This window comes from Mirounga angustirostris, unplaced genomic scaffold, assembly GCF_029215605.1.
Source record: "Mirounga angustirostris isolate CCGP_5_RB_7025 unplaced genomic scaffold, mMirAng1.0.hap1 SCAF_8, whole genome shotgun sequence".
Taxonomy (NCBI): Eukaryota; Metazoa; Chordata; class Mammalia; order Carnivora; family Phocidae; genus Mirounga; species Mirounga angustirostris.
In genome coordinates this window covers 92,944,635-92,966,883 of record NW_026991716.1, presented here as the reverse complement: position 1 = coordinate 92,966,883, position 22,249 = coordinate 92,944,635, and the positions used below count along the sequence as shown (strand labels likewise).

General features: G+C 46.3%; 1 protein-coding gene across 4 annotated transcripts in view; it reads right to left on the bottom strand.

Moving 5' to 3' along the window:
* Nucleotides 1–22,249, bottom strand: part of SOBP (sine oculis binding protein homolog) — a 162,187-nt gene that overhangs the window by 7,870 nt on the left and 132,068 nt on the right. For all 4 annotated transcript variants that reach the window (XM_054505481.2, XM_045865265.3, XM_064597951.1 and 1 more), the window contains one exon: nt 12,312–14,267. In XM_054505481.2, the coding sequence (XP_054361456.1) occupies nt 12,315–14,267 (1,953 nt within the window). In that variant the 3' untranslated portion in view covers nt 12,312–12,314. The remainder of the gene's footprint in view (nt 1–12,311; nt 14,268–22,249) is intronic.

Sequence of the window (22,249 nt, the reverse complement as noted above, 5' to 3'; positions counted from 1 at the left end):
GGTTTCATCTCTCCCCTTCCTTCCTGACAAGTGGGGGTCACAGTCCAGGTCCTTCGCTTTACAAACAAGAACTCTGAGAAGTTATTTGATAAGAAGTTATAATTACATTTTCAATCAAGTTCCATCCAATACACAAACTAGCTAATGCTAGTTCATGTGCCTTCTAAAAATTCTGCCTTGGACAAAAAACAGTAGATGTTTATTGTGTTAAGATTGAGTTTGTTATTTCTCTATATATTATCTGGACATAGGCATTTTAGGTTTAAAAAAGAAGAAGAAAAAGATCCTAGAGCAAAAAGCAGCTTTCTGCAGCAAGTAGCTATGGTCTACAGAGCAACAGTAAATTTTAGGATTTCAGGCGGGATCTGGAAAGGTGGTCTTTCTGGCACTTTATCCCTTCTTTACAACCAGTCGTGAGTAGAGGAGGGTAGGAAGGAGAGCGGGAGATACTGGGAGAGAGAGGGAGAGGCTTCATATTTATGGAAACTAACTCCCCTGTACAGAATGAGAGCAAGCATACTGACTCCCCACCACCCCGCCGCCCACCCCCGCCCCCACACAGCCAAGGAGATGGAGAATGTGGTTAATAATTGCTTCCCTGCAACCCTTCACCCTCCCAATCGCAGATGTTGAGGTACGACTTACTTCCTCTCTGAGACCAGCTGCCCAACATGATGAAGTGAAACCATGGGTGGCAAAAATATGCCTCTGGTTCTTGGCACGGGGCGTGTAACTCAAGCAGCTTGGGTCATATCTTGTGTCCCACTGAGAGGAAAGGCAGATGAGGACTCAGGTTCTAATCCTGGCTATGCCACTCTGACCTTGAGCATTTGCTCTGTTTGTCCCAGTCTCTACTTGTTTTTACAAGCTGAACCAGACATCTTAGAATTTCTGGAAGGGTTTTCCTAACCTCCACGGTTGACAGCATGGAAGTGTTCCCTTACCTTCCATTACACATCCAAGGGAAGCAAGTTCTGGGCTACAGGGGCTACCATGACGATTCTTTTAGCAAGCACCTACTATATGCCCAGGTACGACCTGGGCGTTTTCACCCAGGTTAGCTACACTGGAGCCTGATGACTCTATGAGCTAGGGGCTATTATCTTCATTTTCCTCCTACATGAGACGTGCTCAGCGATTTTGCATGGGGACTCTGGAGCCAGGCTGCCAGTCAGATCCCAGCACTGTCGCTGACTGACCAATGACCTTGGGTAGGAGACTTAGCCTCTTTGTGCCTCAGTTATTTCATCTGTAAAATGGATTTACTAATGGTATCCCATAGCGTTGTTGTGGGCATGTAACATTTGAACACTGCCTACATGTAGAGTGTGCTTGATAAATATTAGCTGACACCATTATTTAATGAGAGTACAGGCACAAAGAGGTTGTAACGTGTATCCAAACTCTCACAGCTGGTAAGAGATACGGCCAGTTTTCAAATGCAAGCAGGTCTCACTCCAGCCTTTCTACTAGGGACAGTAGCTGCCGGCTCTTGGGCACCTGTGATGTGCCCCACTGTCCATGCTCTCTTACCAATCCCTCACAGCAACAGGATCGCTACTCGTGACCGAGAGGAGACAAAGCGCTTCCTTCCTCACCCACGAAATGGCTCTGCCGGGATCTGGACCCAGGCTGGCCCAACTCCAAAGCAGAGGCCCTTTGCCACGAAACCACACCACTGCCTACCTGCACCGCCGGAAGCCCACTGTCACCACGTGTGGGCGCTTCAGAAGAAGGCCTATGGCATGGGAGGTTAAAAAAGATGAAGGACATCCCCCAAAGCTGTCCCCCTCCCCTGACAGTACCTACAGGCCCCGGGGAGGGTGGGATTCAGCTGCTGTGGACATCTCAGAAGCTGTCTGAGGTAGAGCCGGCCACTCAAGCATGATGGCTGCTCCTCGGGCCAAGATCAGAGCGTCTGGGGGTCCCTGCGGCCTCCGCCCAGGCTCTGCGCCCATCAGCGGGGAGGTCCTCTGCCGGGAGCGCACGGCCTGCCCCCGTGTGCCCGAGAGCCACGGCCCACAGCCCGCACCCCGCACCCCGCCTGGCCGGCTGGCCGGGCTCAGGGGCCGAGCCCTGTGTCTGCAGCACCCTGGGGCCCGGCCAGCGCGCCGCGACTGCACCGGGACGTGGTCTGTCGGTGGTGAGGTTCCTTCCCCCACGTGCTGGGAAGCCGCTCTAGGCCCACGCCAGACACAAGTTCCTCCTGCCGCCGCGCCGCCGCCGCGCTGTACACGCTCCAGTACACACGGGGCGGCCTCCGCCCCTCGCACGGTAGCGATAACATCCCGCAATGTTTAGCATCCAGCCCTGGTAATTAGCCTGTCATCAGAATGCAGCGATCAGCTTTAGTGATGCCAGTCTTTCTCTTGCTTCCTTTCAGTCTGCGAACAGCTGCTAAAGTAATTTTCCCCCAACACAGATTTCATGCTGTCACTCCTCCGCTCGAGGTCGGGGTGACGCTGCCTAACGCATGGAGTACCCACCCCACAACCCGCCGCTCCCCCACTGACTGCCCTCCTCCAGCCTCCGGGGCCCCTCTCCCTCCGCGTAGGGCTTTGCTCCAGCCGGGCGGGGGGGAGGGGGGGGCTCATCCCTTACGGGGCTCACTCCTCTCTGCCGCTGTGGCCTTTCACATCCTATTGCACCCCTTGGCCTTACACTCCGACTGCCATCCGTGCCGCTCCCCAGACTCAAGACCTAACTCGCAACTCGCGTGCTTTATGGAACCCTCTCAGGGTAACTCCATCCGCCATTGCTCTCCCGGGACTTTTCTCCTTCATTTATTCAGCGAATACCAGGTGCATGCCCACTGGGCCAGCCCTGCGCTAGAAAGCCGGTTACCGCAGCGAGCGAACCGCGCCGGGCCCGCCTCGCCGAAGCGCACTGTGGTACCACGGCGTCGGCAGCTCTGCGTGGCGCTGGGAGAAGCTGCCTTGGCTACTTCTTGTCGCTCAGCAGCTTGGTAGCTCCTCAAGTCAAGGACACCTGCCACTCCCTCTCCCCCTTTTTTTTTTTCTTTTCCCTTCCTTCCTTCTCCTTCCCTCCCTCCCTCCTTCCTTCCCCCTTCCTTCCTTTTTCCCTCCCTCCCATCTACATTCACTCACTCCCTTCCTTCCTTCCTTCCTTCCTTCCTTCCTTCCTTCCTTCCTTCCTTCCTTCCCTCCTTCCTTCCCTGTATCTCTTGACAACAGTGTCCCTGCACAAAGTGTGTGTGAGATATCATTAGTTAAAAATGGATATGTTTTTAAAAAAAAATAGATATGTTTTATTCTTTAGGGAAAGACATGAAGACCATCTCTAACTATCAATAAGTGAAAGGGGACTGCCTCTCTCTGTTTGGATATGATTGGGAATTTATTAAGTTTGTGGACTGTAAAATATGAATTAAGCATAAATTAAGAACTCCAAATACAGAATTTTTTTAAAAGCTATTATTCCTCTTCATAGGCCACACACACACATACACACACATGCACACACACGCACGCACATACACAGCTGAGACAAAGAACAAGTTGATCAGATGATCAGACAGTGAGGAGTGCTGTCAAAATCAGAACTCTGAACCCGTGGCCCCTCATCTTCATTTGCAGAGCCATAACGTTTTTCCAACATTTTTCATAGTTTTTCAATTAACACTTAGGATTCATGTTGTTCAAACCTTGGTGGATATGAAAATAGACATTAAGTCCCATGTTTATGATGCCATCGTATTAAATGAGAGGAATGGAGGGACCTGGATGTATTTTTGGTTTGGCAAATTGTAGAAATAGCTTTTTCAAACATTTGGGGTTTGGCTAAAACCAAAACTTATTTTGCCAAGCACTTTGGCCTTAATTTTTAAACCCATGTGTATTTTAAAAGAAATTCGATCTATATGTTTCTGACTCATTTACACTTAACTCATGAAAATGCTGTTTGGTAAGAGCTATTAGATGTCCAAGCAAGTTTATGAGCCTTTTTAAGCCCCTTCTCCCCGTTCTTACCAGAAAGTTGTATTTTGCCAGCCATAAAAGAGTGTGAGCCCCAGAGGCCTGTGGTCAGTTTGAAATTTATAACCTCTGAAGCTTAAATGGATTCTGAGTGTGGAAAAAGTTTTTTTTATTTTTCCTCTCCTCTTTTTAATATGAAGTGCACAGACAGACGACCTCTGATAAAGACGGGATCCTAGGTCTTACTTTCCAAGACGGCTAAAGGCGAATAATAAAGAGTTCAATCTAACCACCAATAAATTGCCCCTAAAACACTTCAGAGGAACGATATGACACTTTAAACTCATGTGGCCACAGATCCAGATCCAACGCTCTCCCGGAAAGTCTCACTAATTACTCCCAGGACAAGACAAAGCAGTGAGGGTGCCTGGGTGGCTCAGTCGTTAAGCGGCTCAGGTCATGGTCCCAGGGTCCTGGGATCGAGCCCCGCATCGGGCTCCCTGCTTGGCGGGAAGCCTGCTTCTCCCTCTCCCACTCCCCCTGCTTCTGTTCCTGCTCTCGCTATCTCTCTCTCTGTCAAATAAATAAAATCTTAAAAAAAAAAAAATTAAAAAAAAAAAAAGACAAAGCAGTGAGACACAACACGATTCAAGTTGAACATTTTACCTTTGGGACAACTGGGTAATTTTTTTTAAATCACAGACAACCAGCCCTGTTTATGACTTTTTATACATTTTTTAAATAGGCGGAATCTACTAAAAATAGCATTTGAATTAAAACCAGAAAAGCAGGAAGAATGTACATGCATGCTGCAGTGACTTCACCCCATATCTTCTCTATATAATGATGCTCGGATACCACTCAATTATAGTATTCCAGGGGGAGAGAGCTTTTGGATAAAGTACTTAAAAAGGGCTTATAAATATTTAAAGTATAAGCATCTAACAAATCATAAGGACAAAGTTTTACATTTAACCACATGTGCTCCACATATCTTGAAATTACTCTAAATATGGGTTTAAAATATCAAAAGAGCTTATTGATGGGATGCAGAACTTTGCAGAGAAACTTAAACCTGATCGTTCTTGCTCCCACAACACCCAATCTGCACAATTTTTAAAGTGTGCATGTGTAGATTTCCTCAGAAAAAGATCATGTTACAGTCTGAATTTCCAAAACAAGAGTTGAAGGATGAAATATAGGGTTTCCCTTTCTCTCACCAAATGCAGCTTAGCCACTTTGCTTCTAGATAATTTGTTAGTGTAGGTTGGCTCAAATTTAAGACAGTAACATTTTAGAAACACTTTGAGAACTCAGCCAGCTGCGAGGAGGATATCATTACAAATTGAGACACATGTTGTATGGGAATACCATTCATTTTCAATACCAAAAACATGTCTGGGGAAATAAGCCATGCAAATGAGAGAGAGATATACTTTTTAATTGCATTTTTGGGGTGTTAGGTCAATGGTTCATATCAAATGAGTCCATAAAGTGTGTCTCTCCCTCCTGTTCCGTAAATGCTTTCAGTCACATTCTTACCTCCCTTTTCACCTGCAACAAAGCACAGCTTGCTATCAAAAAGACAGCACACCAGAGGTTCAAAGGGAGAAATGATGAGACATCCAGCAGCACAGCCAAAGAGCTGGGTGGAATGAGGCTGGGAGCGCCTGGCAGCTTTGATTTGTCACAGTCTGGACCCTGCGGCTCTGTGGAAAGGCCCCTTCTCCCTATTCAGAGAAGGCACTGGGGAAACTTGGTAAAACTGCACACGCAAGCTGTTGCTTATGCCCATAGCTCAGTACGAGGAGCGAAGAGTTAAAAGATCTTGGGGACAACTTGACTGGTTTCCAATCTAAGAATGTGTCGTGCACTCAGGAGCTATTCTAAAGCATGAGAGGTGGATTGCCAGTTTTGGTTGTTCTTGTCATTTGCTTTTGCTCCAGTCATTGTCACTAGAATCTTTCAAATGATCCTTGAAATAATCTGTGTGTATGCGTGTGTGTGTGTTCTCCCTCTTTGTGGATGGCCTGACGTTCTCAGTCCAGACCCCACCCCACTTGTTTGTCAGGCAGAATGCTGTGGAAATCCACAGATTTGGAGAGGAGCTCTATGCGGTTAACATTTAGAGATGGCACTGGAGATGGCATTTACCCCTTTTCCATGAGAATGGGACCCTTTAAATGATGCCAGCATTACATCATTTATCCTTTAAAGCTAATTTATTTGTTTCTCTGAAATGGATTCCTTTTATGCGTTTGAGGCATGAAACACCAAAAAGTTTACACATGCAGCATGGTGACCTTAACATGCATTCACGTATGAAGTGCCACCGTCTAGACCAGCAACTGAAGAATACACAATAATTCTGTGCAGGACGGGGTGAAGGGAAACAGAATGGCCCCCTCTGTCCCTTTGGCACAATCTCTCTGACAAGAGAATCTGGAAAAGGCAGCATGCTGGGGGTGGAGGTGTTTCACTACATGAGGAAGTGTCCCGTGCTGGAGTGTATTTTGGTCCTCAAACACCTCTGCCCCTCCTCAGTGCTTGTCTGCACGAAGGTAGGTGTAAGTGATTGGACCATGATGCCCAGGCCACCGCTCAGGCTGGCAAGGGAATGATTCATTGGAAATGAGACAGGGAGTTTATTTCCTGTGCCTTTCTGAGCAATGGCTTGTTCATAGGTGATCGAATGCTTTCCCCTCTCCAAGCCCACTCTCTCCAGCTGAAGAAGCATGCTAGGGAGCTAGGGAAAACGGGTAGTGCTTCCAGACACAGCTCCATCAATGCCTTGGTATTTACTGAGCCGTCCACTTCCCAGGCTCTAGCCATTTTGCTCCCTCGGCCTCAGAAGCAGGGCAGAAGCTTGTCCACTGAAGGACAGCATCTCCCTCTACAGTAGAAACTTCAGAAGTCTAGGGGCTGGGGAAGTATCCAGCTGGTTTCTTTTCTTGCACTCTCGGGATATGAAGGGTCTACAGCCTTTTGCCTTTTGTCACCAAAGACCATCTTCTGGAAGCAAGTGCTACGTTACGTAGCAGCAACAGTGGTTCTGCAATATTAGGTCCATGGCGGAAACCGCTACGAATAATTCTGTTTTAAAGGAACCTTTACCATTAAATCAGCTTCCTCAGAGCGACAAGAAAAATTCCAGCTCAGATATGGCTTTGTGATAATATAAAATAATCCTTCAGAGACGTCAGGCATGCTTCTTCAGAAGCCAAGATCTACAGACCTCTCCTCCCAGGAAAATGCCTCGGTGCACAGCTATATAAAACTTGCCCTGGAATTCCAGGGGGAGCCGCTGAAGGCCGTCCATGGACTAGTCCAGGGCGCAGGACAGCAGCTTGAGGGAGCGACCACATCAGCCGGCAGGCCTGGAAGCCAGGCCAGGATTAGCACGGCATCTGCACACCCCTGAAACTGAGTTCTTTAAAGTTGGCGCACTAAGCACTCTCTCAGCGCACCCGAGTCCCAGCCCTGCTGAAGACGGAGGGTTACGGCTACATCTGAAAGAAGCAAATACCCGGTCACATACGTCATTTCCTATTCCACCATAATCTGATTGAAATAACATCCAAAAGCCAGATGCTTGCACATTAAAACCCTCCTTCCACCGTTTGTTGCAAGGGTTAAAATAGAGTCAGCGGCACTGAACGACATGTGGCTATGGCCGATCTTGACCCTGTGCATTCCAGAAAAATCTCCTCTGCACGTCTGAAATGATCACAGAAAGCTCCTCCCCACTCACACGTGTCCATGATGAGGACCTGGTGGTTTCCCTCTGGCTCTGTGAATTACCCCTACCTAGAACTGGACAGCCCTCTGCATCCCGACAGACAGCCGAAACTTGAACATCAGGGATTATGTGGCCGATTCACACATCCCATAACCAAGTACCAGGACATTAAGGATCTCTAGTCTGTCAGAGGATCTGAGCACAGCCCGTCGGGATGGATTTCCTCTCCTTGCTCTCAGATTTTCTTCTTTTTCCTTGCTTCCATAGGAGGCACCCATAGTAGTATTTCCAATGTATTGACCTAACTTCCCAGGCAGCTGACTCTCTCAGACTTCTCAGCTGGAGAAACTAAACTGGCAGTTACCTGTCACCTCCACCCTTCGGGCTTCCCCAGTGAGGTCAGCAACCCCACCCCCCCACCCCGAGATCATCTTTCCTGGGACTGTGGCTCCATAACCAGACTAATAATTAAACTCCAAGAAGCCACAACTCCGGCTGCCTCCTCCAGCTCTCCCGGAGAAAACAAAAAGTGGGAGGCGTCCCTGCTGCTGAGGCTGAGGGAGCAGCGTGAAATTGGGGCCAGGGAAAAGAGTCCCAGATTTTCTTCCTGTTTTAGAAACATGTACGAAATCTGGAAGCCACAAAGGTGGGAAGTTGTATGGACTTGTTGCTCCAAGGGGATAGAAAAAGTGAGGGCGAAAAGGTTACTCATGGTACACATTTTTTCCATTGATTATTTTACTTAGAATATGTCATTTCCCTGGAAAATCGAGGAGGGGGGGATATTTTCTTTTGAATAGCTTCAAACATTTGCAAATGGTTACTCTGAACTCCCCAATGTACCATAAACAAGTGTAAACTGTAGAAATTCAGAAAATGTACAAATACAAACAGCGATCCCCCAAGCTCCCAGGCAAAGACAAAGAAGGGAGTATTCCATTTACAAATGGAATTCTTTGTGGATAGAATAGTTTGGAAAATGTTTATACATTGTTTTTCTTATTATTTGGGGGAATATTTTTTCCAGCCTACAGAAGCTGCAGAACTGGTATTTGGAGTCTTGAAAGTTGAAGATTAAAGGAAGATTACAATCTTTCAAAATCTTCGACTAAAACTTAATTAGTTCTGCATCTAAGACAATATCTGCCCATTGAAATCATTTGTAATCATATCAACAGAGAAGAATGCATAAAGTCAGGTAACCAGGAACAGAATCACTTCAAAATGGAAAAAACAAAAAACACCAAACCTAGTATTTGCCAAGAACTAGCAAATATGATGGCTTCTTTGAAGAAAACTGTAGCCGCCTGGATTACTGATTTCAAGATACTGATTTCAGATTCTGCTTTGAATCTGCTTAAAATGATAAACAAACAAACCAGTAATAGAGTATGAGAACGGCAGGCAGAGGGGAAAAGTATGAAGAACCCTGACAAGTTACCGACAGACTTTCCAAGAGAAATAACGTGTGAGTCACCAACAAGCACATGGAGACATCACTCAGCTGTGCCTCATCCGCCACAACTCAGTCCAGTTTAATGCTTTCCACTTTGGCTTTAACTCATCACCAACAGTGTTCCCTGTCAGGGCACAAAAGCCATGCCGCCCTTTATTTAACGGATGCATTTCCAATTTCCACAACCATATGAATGGGCTGGGTTTTTGAAGGCACCGAAGAAAAACAGCACCACATGTGCACAGAGAATCAGGAAGGGTCAGAGAATGTGAGTGATTTACGGCGGGTTGAGACTGCACTTCGAGGTGACATGCAACTCCAGAGGGCAAGAGGAAATGTGATTTAGTGAAGGAGAGGCAGTTCTCCCCCATCTTAAATCACTTGCCTTGTCACCCTGCCGGAGCTGGCCAAGCCTGAGTGTCTCTGACTTTAGAGAAAAGCTGTAATTTCTTGGGGGACCCATCATAAAAAGAACTCTCCAATCTCAAGGGGCTATGGGCAATTTTGTCACTGCATCTTCTGGAAATTGGCTGAAGCCAGGTTAATATTTTTAGTAACGACTCTGGGGTCTGCATACAAGACCCTAGCCTGATTCTTTGTTCAGCAACATATATCATCCAAATAGCCATCATATATTTTATGCTTTTATGTTCTTTGGGCCCCATGCTACTCATGGACCAGTGGCACTATTCTTGACCTGGGCACTTCTCACTCTAGTAATGGTAGTAAAATCGTTCACCCTCCCGTTCCTCCCGTAAGTAACATCATCAGAATGAGTGATATTAGAATATATTTAAAATTCCAATTCACAATGCTTTTTGGCTTTCTAGAGGTCATCACTTCTTCATCCCATACCTTCCTGTTGCTCACCGCTTTATTAGCCAGATTAAATTACTCTGGTGGAGACCAGAGTAACTGAGGTGACTACGAGAAGGCTGAGTCCATCTGTCTCCGGACAACAGAACTTGTAGATGTAAAACCAAGATGGTGAGCTGATTTTTACTGTTCTGCTCCTATTGGCAAAGCCAGCAATGGAAAAGGAAACCTCCAACTATGGTGACTGGGAAAGCCTTCTTGCACCACCCAACAAGCCCCCTAGCGCTGGCTCTCTGCTTCCCAAACAAACCTCTGGCTGTTAGGTAGGTAGGTGCCCCCATAAATATGCCAACTTAGAGACAATGGTCTGGACACGCCACATCAAGTGTTCTGGCCCACATTTATATTTCCCACTGTGGAGTAATGGGCTGGTATTCTAGGTTTGTTGTTGTTGCTGGAAAAACAAGAACTGAACATTGACCAAAAACAAACAAAAAACAACAAAAAAAACCTGAACACTGTCTCAACACTTAGAGAACTTGGTAGGTATGCTTGGTTTTTGTCTAGGAACCTTCCCCAAGACAACTAAGGTGAATAAAAGAATTTCATCAAGTAGGGTAATAAAGGGACCATTTAGCCTATTCTCTTACAGCGGTTTAAAGAAAACGCAGCTCTGGGGTCAAACAGCCTGGATTTGAATCTTGACTGCTTACTAACTTGGTCCTCTTGGGCAAATTACTTCATTTCTATGTCTCAGTTTCCTCGTCAGTAGAACGAAGACAACAATAATTATCATATAGATCCAGATCCAAATAAAGACTACTGAAAAACACTTAGAAGAGGGCCTGCACATACAAATGTGAGCAACTGTTCTTCCTATAAGGTCCACTTCTACCCAGGCTTCCTTCCTCCCTGGGTTTATATCCCCACCAGACTTTAAGTGTCTTGAGGGCAGGCACTGCATCATGTTCACCTTAGTATTCCCCAGCTCCTAGAAGGAGCTGTGCACAAGTTAGGTGCTCAATAAGTGTTCATTTCTCTTCCCTTTCTCTCCACAAACCACTGATAAGCCTCAACTGAACGTTAGCCCATTTGCTGTCCTCTGGGATAGCGGGCCTGGGTCTGGCAGGCCTGAGTTAAATACTGCTTCCCCCACTTGCTAGCTCTCATTTGGACAACACCTCCATGCCTTATCTTCCTCCTTGCTGAGGTAGAGATGATGCCGATCGTGCCAGTTGGTGGGAGGATCAAAAGAGGCCACATCTGGCTCTGGTGGGCATGCTTACACATGCGAGTCCTTCTCCCCCTTACTGAAATTCTGGACTCATTACCAATAGCTCACTTGGCATGAAGCAGGATTCCCTTCCTGAGGTCAGACATATGTACTCTCAGCCACTTTGGCAGCGTGGCCCTTTGTCCTGTCAAATCCTTCCACTGTCTGCAGAGGTGAGCAACCCACCAGCTGAGCCACTGAGCCCCAAAAAGGAGAGAACGCAAAGCTGGTCAACAATGCCAGAGGCCTGCCCTAGGGAATGCTTCATGACAACATGAAGGAAGAGACTCCCTCAACAGGAGCTATGGGCCACTTTTCCAACACTCTTCCAGGGAAATGTGGCTTAGTGGCCCGGGTTCAGCTGGCATGAGCACATAAGAAAGTCAGTTTTTATTCTCATCTTGCAAATGGAATCTATGGTTTTTGAGAAAATTTAGTAAGTTGAGACATTCTGCCAATACGCCTACCAACCTCCAGGAAGTGGCCCGGCTCACCTTTTAACACAGCTCTGTAACCTCATGACTGAACATTTAAGGGTCCCAAGTAATCTCTCCTTCCTCTTCACACCATCCTCTTCTTCAACAGGGTCAATTACAGAGATGAGCATAAGAATAAAAGTTTAGGGGTGCCTGGGTGGCTCAGTCGTTAAGCGTCTGCCTCAGCTCAGGTCATGATCCCAGCGCCCTGAGATCGAGCCCTGCTTCGGGCTCCCTGCTTGGCAGGAAGCCTGCTTCTCCCTCTCCTGCTCCCCCTGCTTGTGTTCCCTCTCTCTCTGTCAAATAAATAAATAAAATCTTTAAAAAAGAAAAAGGAATAGTAGGTAGTGTTTCAAGTCAGGTGCAAGACTGGGCTTCAGCATTAAATAAGTCATCTTGGGCATGGCATCTACATGCTGTGACTCAGTTTCCTCAGCTGTAAAATGGGAATGATGTTGGATCAAACTGATGACAGCGTGTGACCACACGAGGTGAACTATAAAACATGTACGGTAAAATCATGATTATCAAGATAACTCTCGCACGCCTCTGCCTTGAAGGAGTAAGGAGAGGTGCACTGGCTCGTGCAGGGGAGCACCCCGGTGGACATACAAACCTTTTACTTATTCTGATTTCTAATTCGGAGGCACCTCCTTTTGAGCGGAGGCTCCAGGTCCTCCGGCCCGGCGCTGAGCATGGGCGAGGAGATGATGCACGGCGCCATGGCAGTCTTCTCCGCGGGTTTTGGCACAGGCTGGATCACGCAGCCCGTCTTGGGCAGCATCCGCAGAGCATACGCGTGGTCCTCGTCCGCGGGGTTATTAAGGTTCGGGTCTGATTTGTCGCCCCCCGCCAGGGCCTCCTCCCCCATCAGCTTTTTGGCTGCCTCCCCGTCCAGGTGACAGTTGGAAGCACAGTTGTTCTCCTTGACCGACTCCAGCTCGCTCACCGCCGGCTCCTCGGGCGACAGCAGCTTCTTGGGGGGCGCGGGCGGCGGCGGCGGCGGGGGCTGCTCCGGCGGCGGCTCTGCGCTCTTGGCGCCCTCGGCGGCGGCGGCGGCGGCGCCGCGCGTGCCGTTCACGATGACGTTGCAGGCCGCGGCGGCCTCGGGGCCCGCGGGGGCGCCCGGGCCCGGGTCGCCGGCGGCGGGCGGGCTGCAGTGGCCGTCCCTGCAGCCGCCGCAGGTCCTGCGCTCCGCGGCGCCCGGCTCGCGCTCCGCCTTGACGTGCGCGTGCAGAGCGCGGTGGATCACATTGTGCAGCCGGGCTCGGTGGCCCACCGTCAGGTCGATGACGCCGTCCTGCGGGCCCTGCAGCACGCCGGCGAAGCCGAGCTGGCCGCCCGCGCCCGGGGGGCTGCCGGCGCGCCGCGTCAGGTCCACCACCTCGCTCCGGCCGTGGTCCGCGGGCGCGGGCGCCAGGCTCAGGGCTTGGCCGGAGCAGCCGGGCGGCGAGTCCGCAGACTTGGACGAGCCCTGCTTGGAGTCCCTGGGGGACAGGGAGTGTCCGCCTGGCTTGCCTCCGGCCGCTGAGGAGTCGCCAGGGGCGCTCGGAATGAAGTTCTCCCCGTTGCTGGAGAATCCGTTGGGGGGCTTGGAATCATTGACGTGAGGGATGGGAATAGGGATGGGGATGGGCACGGGCAGGGGCACGATCACGGGGTATGGCACGAGCAAGGTGGGGGGCGGCACCAGCGGGGCGAGCGACGGCAGCCCGAAATTCATCATCTGGGGCACGGGCATCGGGCCATTTGGCATCATGCTCACCGGCGGGAAGGGGAGACTGGGCAAGGGCGCGCCCGGGGGCGGGGGGGGCAGCAGGCCCGGGGGGTTCCCAGGCATGGTTGGGGTGCTGGGGGGATGGATGTGGGGCGACAGCATGGGCCGGTGCATGGGACTGGAAGTGGGGCCCAGGTTCCTGGGGCCGCCGGGTGGGGGCCCGATGCCGGGGAGCATGGGGTTGGACAGAGGGCTGTTGGGGTTGGAGGCGTGGTGCGGCGGCCCACGAATAAAGGGCGGGCGGATCTGCTGCATGATCTGTTGTTCCATGAAGATGGGCAGCGGCACCGGGCCGCGGTTGGTCATCACCATGGGAGGGCTGCGAGGCGGGACACCGAGGGGAGGCCCGATGCTAGCAGGTGGCTGGACGGAGACAGGAGGGATGTTTGGAGTCTCGCTGATGGGCATGGACTTGGGCACTGGCGTGGGGATTTTAGTGACAGAGCAGTTGGCAGTGTCAGATGGAGAGACGGTGGTGGACGACGATGGGCCAGGGCCCTGGCTTTGGCCAGCTGCAGCCACCGGGGAGGGGGCCTTCCTCCGAGCATCTGTTAGAGGGATATTCCAAGAGTCTGGAGTGAGCAGCTGCACCCCGGTGCCTTCTGCTTTATTTTCCATGGGAGGGTGTAATGTGCTGCACAGCCCAGCTGGAAGATTGGCCTGTGTCTCTTTGTAGAAAATGTCCATTTTGTATTGATTGAGACATTTTGCACTGCAGAACTGAAGCCTTCTTTCCCCGTCCCCAAAATCCAGGTATTCTTTTGTGTGTCTTATGTGCTTACACCAGTCACATACCTACAACACAGTAATAAAAAGAAAACAAGATAAGCAATTTCCTCTGGTAGATCGTGTTTCATGTTTCACAGAGAGGTTCTTTCAAACTTTATCACAATTTTTCGAACAGGCTGAAGTGTTCCTTTCTGAAAGGTAACATTCTTAAATGTTTGTGAAATGACTTCTCCTTGGAAGTCAGACTTGCTTTTTAAATAGTAACTCTTTGGAATAGCAATTATCACCATCTACCATTAAAAACAATTCAACAACAACCCAAAACCCTGTTGTGCCCGTTAAGCTCAATGTAAAGGTGGATCTGACAGAAAGGCGTACATCTACCTGCCCACATATTTTCACCTGTCAAAGAGGCTCGTTGTCAATGTAAATGTGAACAGTTGTGGAGAGGAGGATCCTCCAGAACGTTCAGTGGCCTTTGAAATAGAGCCCCATAAAATTCTCCTCACGCAAAGTACTTTACACTATTGACTGTGTTCAATAATGCAGTTGGAAAGGTTGTGCTGTGTTAACCAATAACACAAAGCGCGGAACATCATTATGTCTGGCTTCCAAAGGGAAACTTGGAATTAGTCATGAAGTCTGTGTGAGGTTTAGCTATTCGCAACCTGTGATGTTGCAGCAAGCTAGAATTATTTTTTGAGCTGTTTGCCCACTCTCTCTCAGTAGTCAGAATTTTTGGTGACATTTCTTGGCAGGCAGTCTTATTTAACAACTTTTCAAACACCAGAGAACGTTTTCCAAAAGTTGTTATGGCTTCTTCCCCCCTTCAAATCTACTCCTGGCAAAAGAAAGATATCACCAAATTTATTTTAAAGTTGGGCTGCAGAACTAATTAAAGGCTGAGAGCTTTTCCCAATTGGAAATCACTAGACATCAAAGTTCAAAAAATAGTCATTCTCGGCTTCAGAACCCATTACTTTGGAGAAATTATTGTGATTTCATTAACACATTAATTTTGCAACACCATCAGCTCTCACAGATGGTGAAGACATGATCTACAATTCAAATATGACTCTTGTTTGCACAAATGTCTTTCCTTCATATGGCATTTTAAACAAGAATTAATATGAGTAATCTTGCCATAGCTATAAACAGATAAACAGATGTCAAAATTTTCAGTAGTTCTTTCAGTGCCTTACTTTTCTGACTGAAAATTACACACACGATTTTTTTCTTTTTCTTTTTTCTTTCTCTCTCTCTCTCTCTTTTTTTTTTTTTTCATCATTTCCTTAGCACTCAATCCATACAGCAGCAGAGGAAGAATTCTGAAATGCAGTGAAATGGTGAGTTCACTGAATTCAAGGCTCTCCTCCATAAAGCACTGGTTCCAATATCGCTCTAAATGGGACCTTGTTTTTGTTGAGGAGGGTGTGTGTTGTTCCGTTGTTGGTGCATGTTATTTTTTTTTGAACTATGGTAAACTGATAGCATTAAAAGATGATAACTTTTAATCATGATTGGTCACATCAACAATGCAAAAACAACATATGCTGGGCATTTGATTACTCATCTCATTTAACTCTCAGCTTTCCTTGACTGTAAACAGTGGTGTGAACTAGTATGTGACTGGGGGTGCGTACACTTGCGGCAGATGTGGGTCTGTATGTGTAAATCCACTCTCTTCCTTCTCTTTTTTTTTTTTCCCACTGATACTTGCAGGTAATATACTGCAAGGCATGAGACTGAATAACAGATACTTACTGGCAAACATTTGTTTTTTGTGTAGTCTCATATGAAATTACCCTTTCAAAAATCCTTGTTGCGAGAGGAATAATTTCAATGCTAAAATACTTCTGGGTTTCGGTACAGTATTTTCAGGTTTCTTTAGAATTACGGGATTTTTTTTTTTTTTAATCATAGTTGAGATGACTACAAGTTTACAAGTAAGTGCAGAATTGTCTCTGATGAAAAGAAACACACAAAATCCATCAGGCCCTCAAAATTCTTATCTAGATAAAGGTTAATAAACTAATAGTTAAACCTTGAGGCAAGTAAGTTATTATTTTTAAAACCTGATCATTTTTATAAAGTTAATATGTAATAATGTGACATTTAAATCCCTGTATGAAATAAAGCCACCCAATTCTGTTTCAATATTAGGCATCCATAGAAAGCCTAAAATGTAAATTTATAAGCTTGAAGGAAAGGATCAAATATAGCTTCTTTAATCATGAACTAAAAAATATTATCAATGAATTAAACTAATTAAAATAATATGCCAAATTTTCTGGCATATTTCTTTTGGATCTTATTTTTTAACCATAAGGGGAAAGAGTTTTCTGAAATCCTTAATTGGTTTTTAAATTGCCAGATTGAATTATTTGCCTCCAGAGGATTCCTCTGTTTCCTCAAGCTAAATAAATATTTTCAAGTGGAGTCACAAAAAATAATCTAAATATAACTTAAATGTTCTCCCTTCCTTCGTTTCCTTCACTTTTAATAATTCAGTGATGAATAAGGAATGCTCATAGATCCATCCCAATGATCAAATGAGAATTCTCTACCACATTTTATCTATTTCCACATAAAAAGAATTTCAGACATCAAAGTTTTAAAGTAAAATTCTAGTGCATCAAACTTTCCGGTTAAAGCAAAGGCCTAATGTTTACAACTTCATTTTCTACAACATCCTAAAGCATTTAGGTGATAGTGTGAAAGTTTTATGACTATCTTGTTTTGGGTAATGTGAGTGTGAATGTGTGTGTATCTTTGCCCTATTATATTTCAATTCAGAACACTGACCTAAAAATACAGAAAAGCAACGCTTCTGATGAAGCAAAAAATTATTAGAGGAAAAAAACCTGTCACTTAAGAAATAATGAATCAAGTCTGTCTTACAGGACACATCATTTAAGATGAGGTCAATGAATTTACGGCACAAATGGCTATATCATGCGAGGCAATAACACACAGTTCCATCATTCATTCCACATCTAACTAATGGCACACTTCTGGTAATTAAAGATTTCATCATAGGAGCCTGAGCTGACTACTTAAGATGTGACAGTTAGGTGAAAATATATACTATAGAGCTCTCTCTTTAATAAAATAACATTTGCATATCCCTGAAATACACAGCATGTGTCTCATAAACTATGGTTTTCTGAATTGCGTGTTATGGGGTATTCTTCCTTTCTTTTTCCACAGGCGGCTTTAATTTTTTTTTTTTTAACTTTTTGAGGCATTAGTTTTTTCTTATTATGCCAAGAAGTACCAGAATTCCTTCAGATATTTTCAAAGATAAAGATTAAGAAGTGCAGAGCTCAACTCACTGGGCTCTGGAATGATTTCCCCCTAATTCCACCCCAGCTTTGTTTCTGTTGGAATCTGGCCTCTTTGGTCCCACTTCTCTCCCTAACAGGTCCCAGATTGGACAGAGCTGAAGCTGAAGCCGTTTAACGATGGCAATCTGGGGACTGAACAATCAGCTAAGGCAAGGCCATTGAGCAAGACAGCTGAAATGCTTCGTATCACAAATACATAATGTATTACCAGGAAGACAAAAAGATCACAAAGGAGATAAACAAATGCGTATTCCATTCAACCCTATAACAGCAGTCCTCAAAAAGATTAAATTTACCTTCCTGGGATGTGTCCAATTCTAAACAACAGAATGAACATTTCCTTTAGTCCATTTAGAGTATTTATATTTTGGTGGCTGACTGCCAGGGTAGTACTTATAAGCTCAGTGGCCTGATGGATTCACTCCTTTCCTGTGAAATAAATAAATGTGTGGCAACCTACACCGCTAAACTACTCAAAAGACACTGCCTCAGCAGAAATATCACTTGCTCTTGATAGAAGAAAACTGGAAGGCAGGACTTCTGGTTCCTATAACTCTTTCCATCTTGTATTTCCCCTGGAAAGAAAGAAAGCTATTCATGTTGGCAACTGAGCCTTTATTTTTATATAAACGTCCAAAGTCAAAGCCAAAGTATGCCATGAGGTTACCCACATGGGCATAATATATACATTCTGCTGGGCTTAAGAGAAGATTCGGGTGACCGGGGAGGGGGTCAGGGTTCCTAATTAACACATTAATCAGCTGTCGACTGTGGGAGTGAAGTTCACCCTTTAATGGAACCCACCGCTGCCTTCTGAGTGGTAATTTGGCATGAGGCACTATTTAATTAAGAAATCCTTTTGCTGAAATCTTTCTTATCTGGGCAAAGACATTTGTTGCAACGGAACAATAAAAAGATATTAGCAATCCCCTGAATGCCATCAACATTTTGAAAAACAAAACAAAATCTTCATGTGCTCCTAACTTTCCACAAATATAGCACCCAGGTAATAGCTCAGAAGTTATAGCTCCTTAAGCGAACTTGTAGCTTGCCCTAAGAGGCCAGTTCTCTGGGTCTTGGCCTGTTAAATGTGGTGCTGATCTTGCAGTCCACATTAGCTCAAAAGGAAAAAAAAAGAAAATCATGAGCTCACCCAAGAGTGAAGCAAAGGAGGACAGATAGACAAGGATGGGGGCGATCAGTGTTTTTATTTAAAGAGTCTGTGGTCTGCCCTACCTGTCGTCACCTCACCACATGAGTTGAGGGCCTCAAACTGACCCCACCTGGAAGCCTGCTTCCAGCCTGACCTGGCGGTCCCATGGTCCCAGCAACTGTTTTTTGGGGTTAGACACTGCCTGCATCAGGGCCTTAATTCAGTGCCCTGGGGCAGCAAAGATGCTATGGAAATCACCCGGGATTTGGAATCAGAAGATGTGGGTTTGAGTCTGGGCTCTGTTGTTTACTAGCAATGCAACTTATGAAAATCTCAGCTGCGGTTTTCGCCTTTGTGAAGTGGACGTAACAGTAGTAAGGAGCAGTGCCTGCGTGCCAAGGCAGATCCCTCAGTACATTTTTTTCAGTCCCTAGCCCACCTCCCTCATGGTTGCTGATGTCCCAGGAACATCCCATATGTTTAAGTTCATTTTAACCAATGGGAGGATGTTTCTATGGCAATGTGAGTAAGGACCGGGTAATTGTCATGCACAGCTTTCCTATGAGCCTGTGTGTCTTGGAGACGGAAGGGAGCGTGTTTCTCTCTGGGCAAATGCCTGCAGCACCTCACAGACACCAGCCCCCAACCCAGCTTCCTAGGAGACTGTCCCAGGGTAACAGAGGGGTTGTCTGCAGGGAACCGAGCTGATGGTTCTACGCGCATCCCAGCTGACTACCAGCCTGAGAAGACCCTAGTCAACTCTTCCTGCCATAGCCCTCCTTTTCCAAGGCCAGTCATTCTCTAATTCAAGCGAAAGCTTGACAAAGCAGCATGGCTGCTTGGAAAAGAGTGTTCGAACCATTAAAAGGAATAATTCCTCTCCGGCTCAACGGCTGTTTGAATAGTGGAAGCCATAAACTGTGCTATTCATGTTTTATTAAAAAACAGAGCTGATGAGCGATCTGCTTGACTCATTACATGGAAGGGCCAAAAGCCACAGTAGCACCAGCCTTTCAGACAGGATGACCCAGGCCCTGCATGGGAGAATGCATGTGAGGACAAGCCCCCATGGAGCAGGGAGGGGTGCACCAAAACCTGATTCGGGGACCAAGCTCACCATTCCAAGTTTCCTTGCAAAGCTGGATTAGAGAGTGAAGGACAGAAAAAGATGGCCTAGCCATAGATTTTTTGCAAAGCCACCCAGAAATCAGGAGAGGGATTTAGAACAAGCAAAGGCTATTTTTTTTTAAAGCAAATTCATGGAGAAGTTCATTTTCAAAATAAACTTTCTGCAGGTTTGGATTTCAACATGATGATGTTTGCTACATAGTTCTTTTTATTTATGGATCTTATTCGGTTTTTTGTTTTGCTTTGTAGTTTGGTCTCTCTCTCTCCCCTCTCCTTTCTCATTCCTCTAATTGGATCTGGAACTCAAGGAGAGGCAACGAGCATCTTTGTTAGAATTTAAAATCTCATTAGAAAACCGCCCTGTAGGAACCTTATACCATGACTCAAAGTTTTCGTATACATTTTAAGCTGGATTTCAGAAGTCTTGGCCCAGGTGACCAGGGCAAGACCCTTCTTTTGCACATGTGCCATGAACTCTGTCAAGCAGAGACGAGATGGGCTTGGTTTGCAGGATCTCAATGAGTGTTGACAAATGGCTCATTACTGACCCAAGTCTGTTTCTACAGACAAAGTAAGATGTGGAATCCTGGCCTATATTCAGTGACCATGGGTCCTCCTCACAGCCAAACACATGACTGAGAAGAAGGTCCCTTTGGTCTGACGTGTTAGCTTGCCTAAGAGTATTAGCATATCATCACAAAACTCTCGGCTTCATTTATGCTGAATAAATACAACTTACATCTTCCTAACACAAGTCATCCAGATGGAAACTAAAAAATTTGAACATTGGAAAATCTGGTCTACCTGGTGCCAAATGTCTGCCTCTCTGTTTTCCAGTTATTGGCCCTGAGAGGACACAGAAATAGCCCAAGAGATCTCAGAGCAATGAAATTTAGCCCTGAAAAGAATCTTAGAGATCAGCAGGTCCACTCCTCCAGCCTCCAGCTCCTGGTGGGGTCAGGCACCTAATCACTCTGAGCCTCAAGTGCTCAGCTGTGAGATGAGCTCATCAACAGTAACAGCGCTCCCTGAGAAACATGCCAGGAAGAAAGAACCAGCCCATTCTCTGGCTGCTTCTTGGAGGCTTGTAGCCGCTCCTGGTAAACTCTCATTCACTTACCAACTCTATACTGATTACTTGGAACCTGTCAGACACCCGGCTAAGAGCTTTACTTGCAGAGCCTCATTCAATCCTCTTTTAACAGTCTTGTGCACATTTCTTGGCTCCCTGGTTTACAAACTGAACCAGCTGCTACCTGTGGATGCTCAGGGATTGTCCCCACTTAAGCCACTCGTGTCCACCTCTGCCCAATCCTCAAATCTCTCCAAGACACCCCATCAAAAATTATGACTTTTATTATAGTGCCTGCTGGAAGCCCCGATTTGATATAATAAGAATTTAATACTAACGATAGCTACCATTATTTAAGCATTAGTAACCATGCTAACCCTGTTACACGGATTACCTTGTTTAATCTCCACAAGTCCCTTACTACCTGGATAACTGGGGTTTAGGTAGGTTAAATACCGTGCCCAAGATTATCTGTGCAGATAATAGATGGCAGATCCAGATTCTAACTTAGATCTGTCTGACTTCAAAGGCCATATTGCCCCCCCCACTACTATCTCAAGGATTTTTGCATTTTCTTTTAAAGTTACAGGATTCAGATGGTTGACTAATATTTGATAATAACCTCATTTCGAAATTCCAGAAGTTAGTCCTCTAAGGAACTTCACAAGTCAAGCTCAACCTGACTCCCCCAGCAAGCTTGGGTTCCCTTCTACACATACACAGACGGTCTTCCAGGTAGCACTCAGACTTCCTGTGACAGGGAGAACCATCCAGATACATCCACACAGCCAGTGATTCACATCATAGCGCTCTGTCTCCTTTGTACTGATTTTTCTGGTGACCTTTTAAAGATGATTGCAATACAATTGCAGAGCCCTATGCAGCCTAATTTAAGGCAGCCTGTTCTGTTGATGGACAGTTCTGATTATCAAAAAGCTTAACCACTTCATATCCCTGTTACTTCCACCCACTGATAGCAGTTCTGTTCACCAGGGTCTCTTAGCACAGGCCAACTCCTCTTCTCAATCTCAGCCTGTCAAATACTTAAAAAGAGCCATCATAGTTTCCCCGGAATGTTATTTTTAAACATCCCCTGTTCCTGTGCCCATTCTCCAGGAGGACAAGTTCCCAGAGCCCTCCTGTCCTGTCTGTTCTCCTGTGCCTTGTACCAGGGCATATACTTCACCTTGGTAATGCCCCTCTTAAAGGGTGGTGCCCAGAATGGAATGCAGCAGCCTGACTGGCAGAGAGTCCAGGGAACTCTCCTCTCCCTCTACTAATACCTCCACTAATAACCTCCACGAATATACCTCCATTAATACCACCCAAGAATGTATGTGCTTTTTTT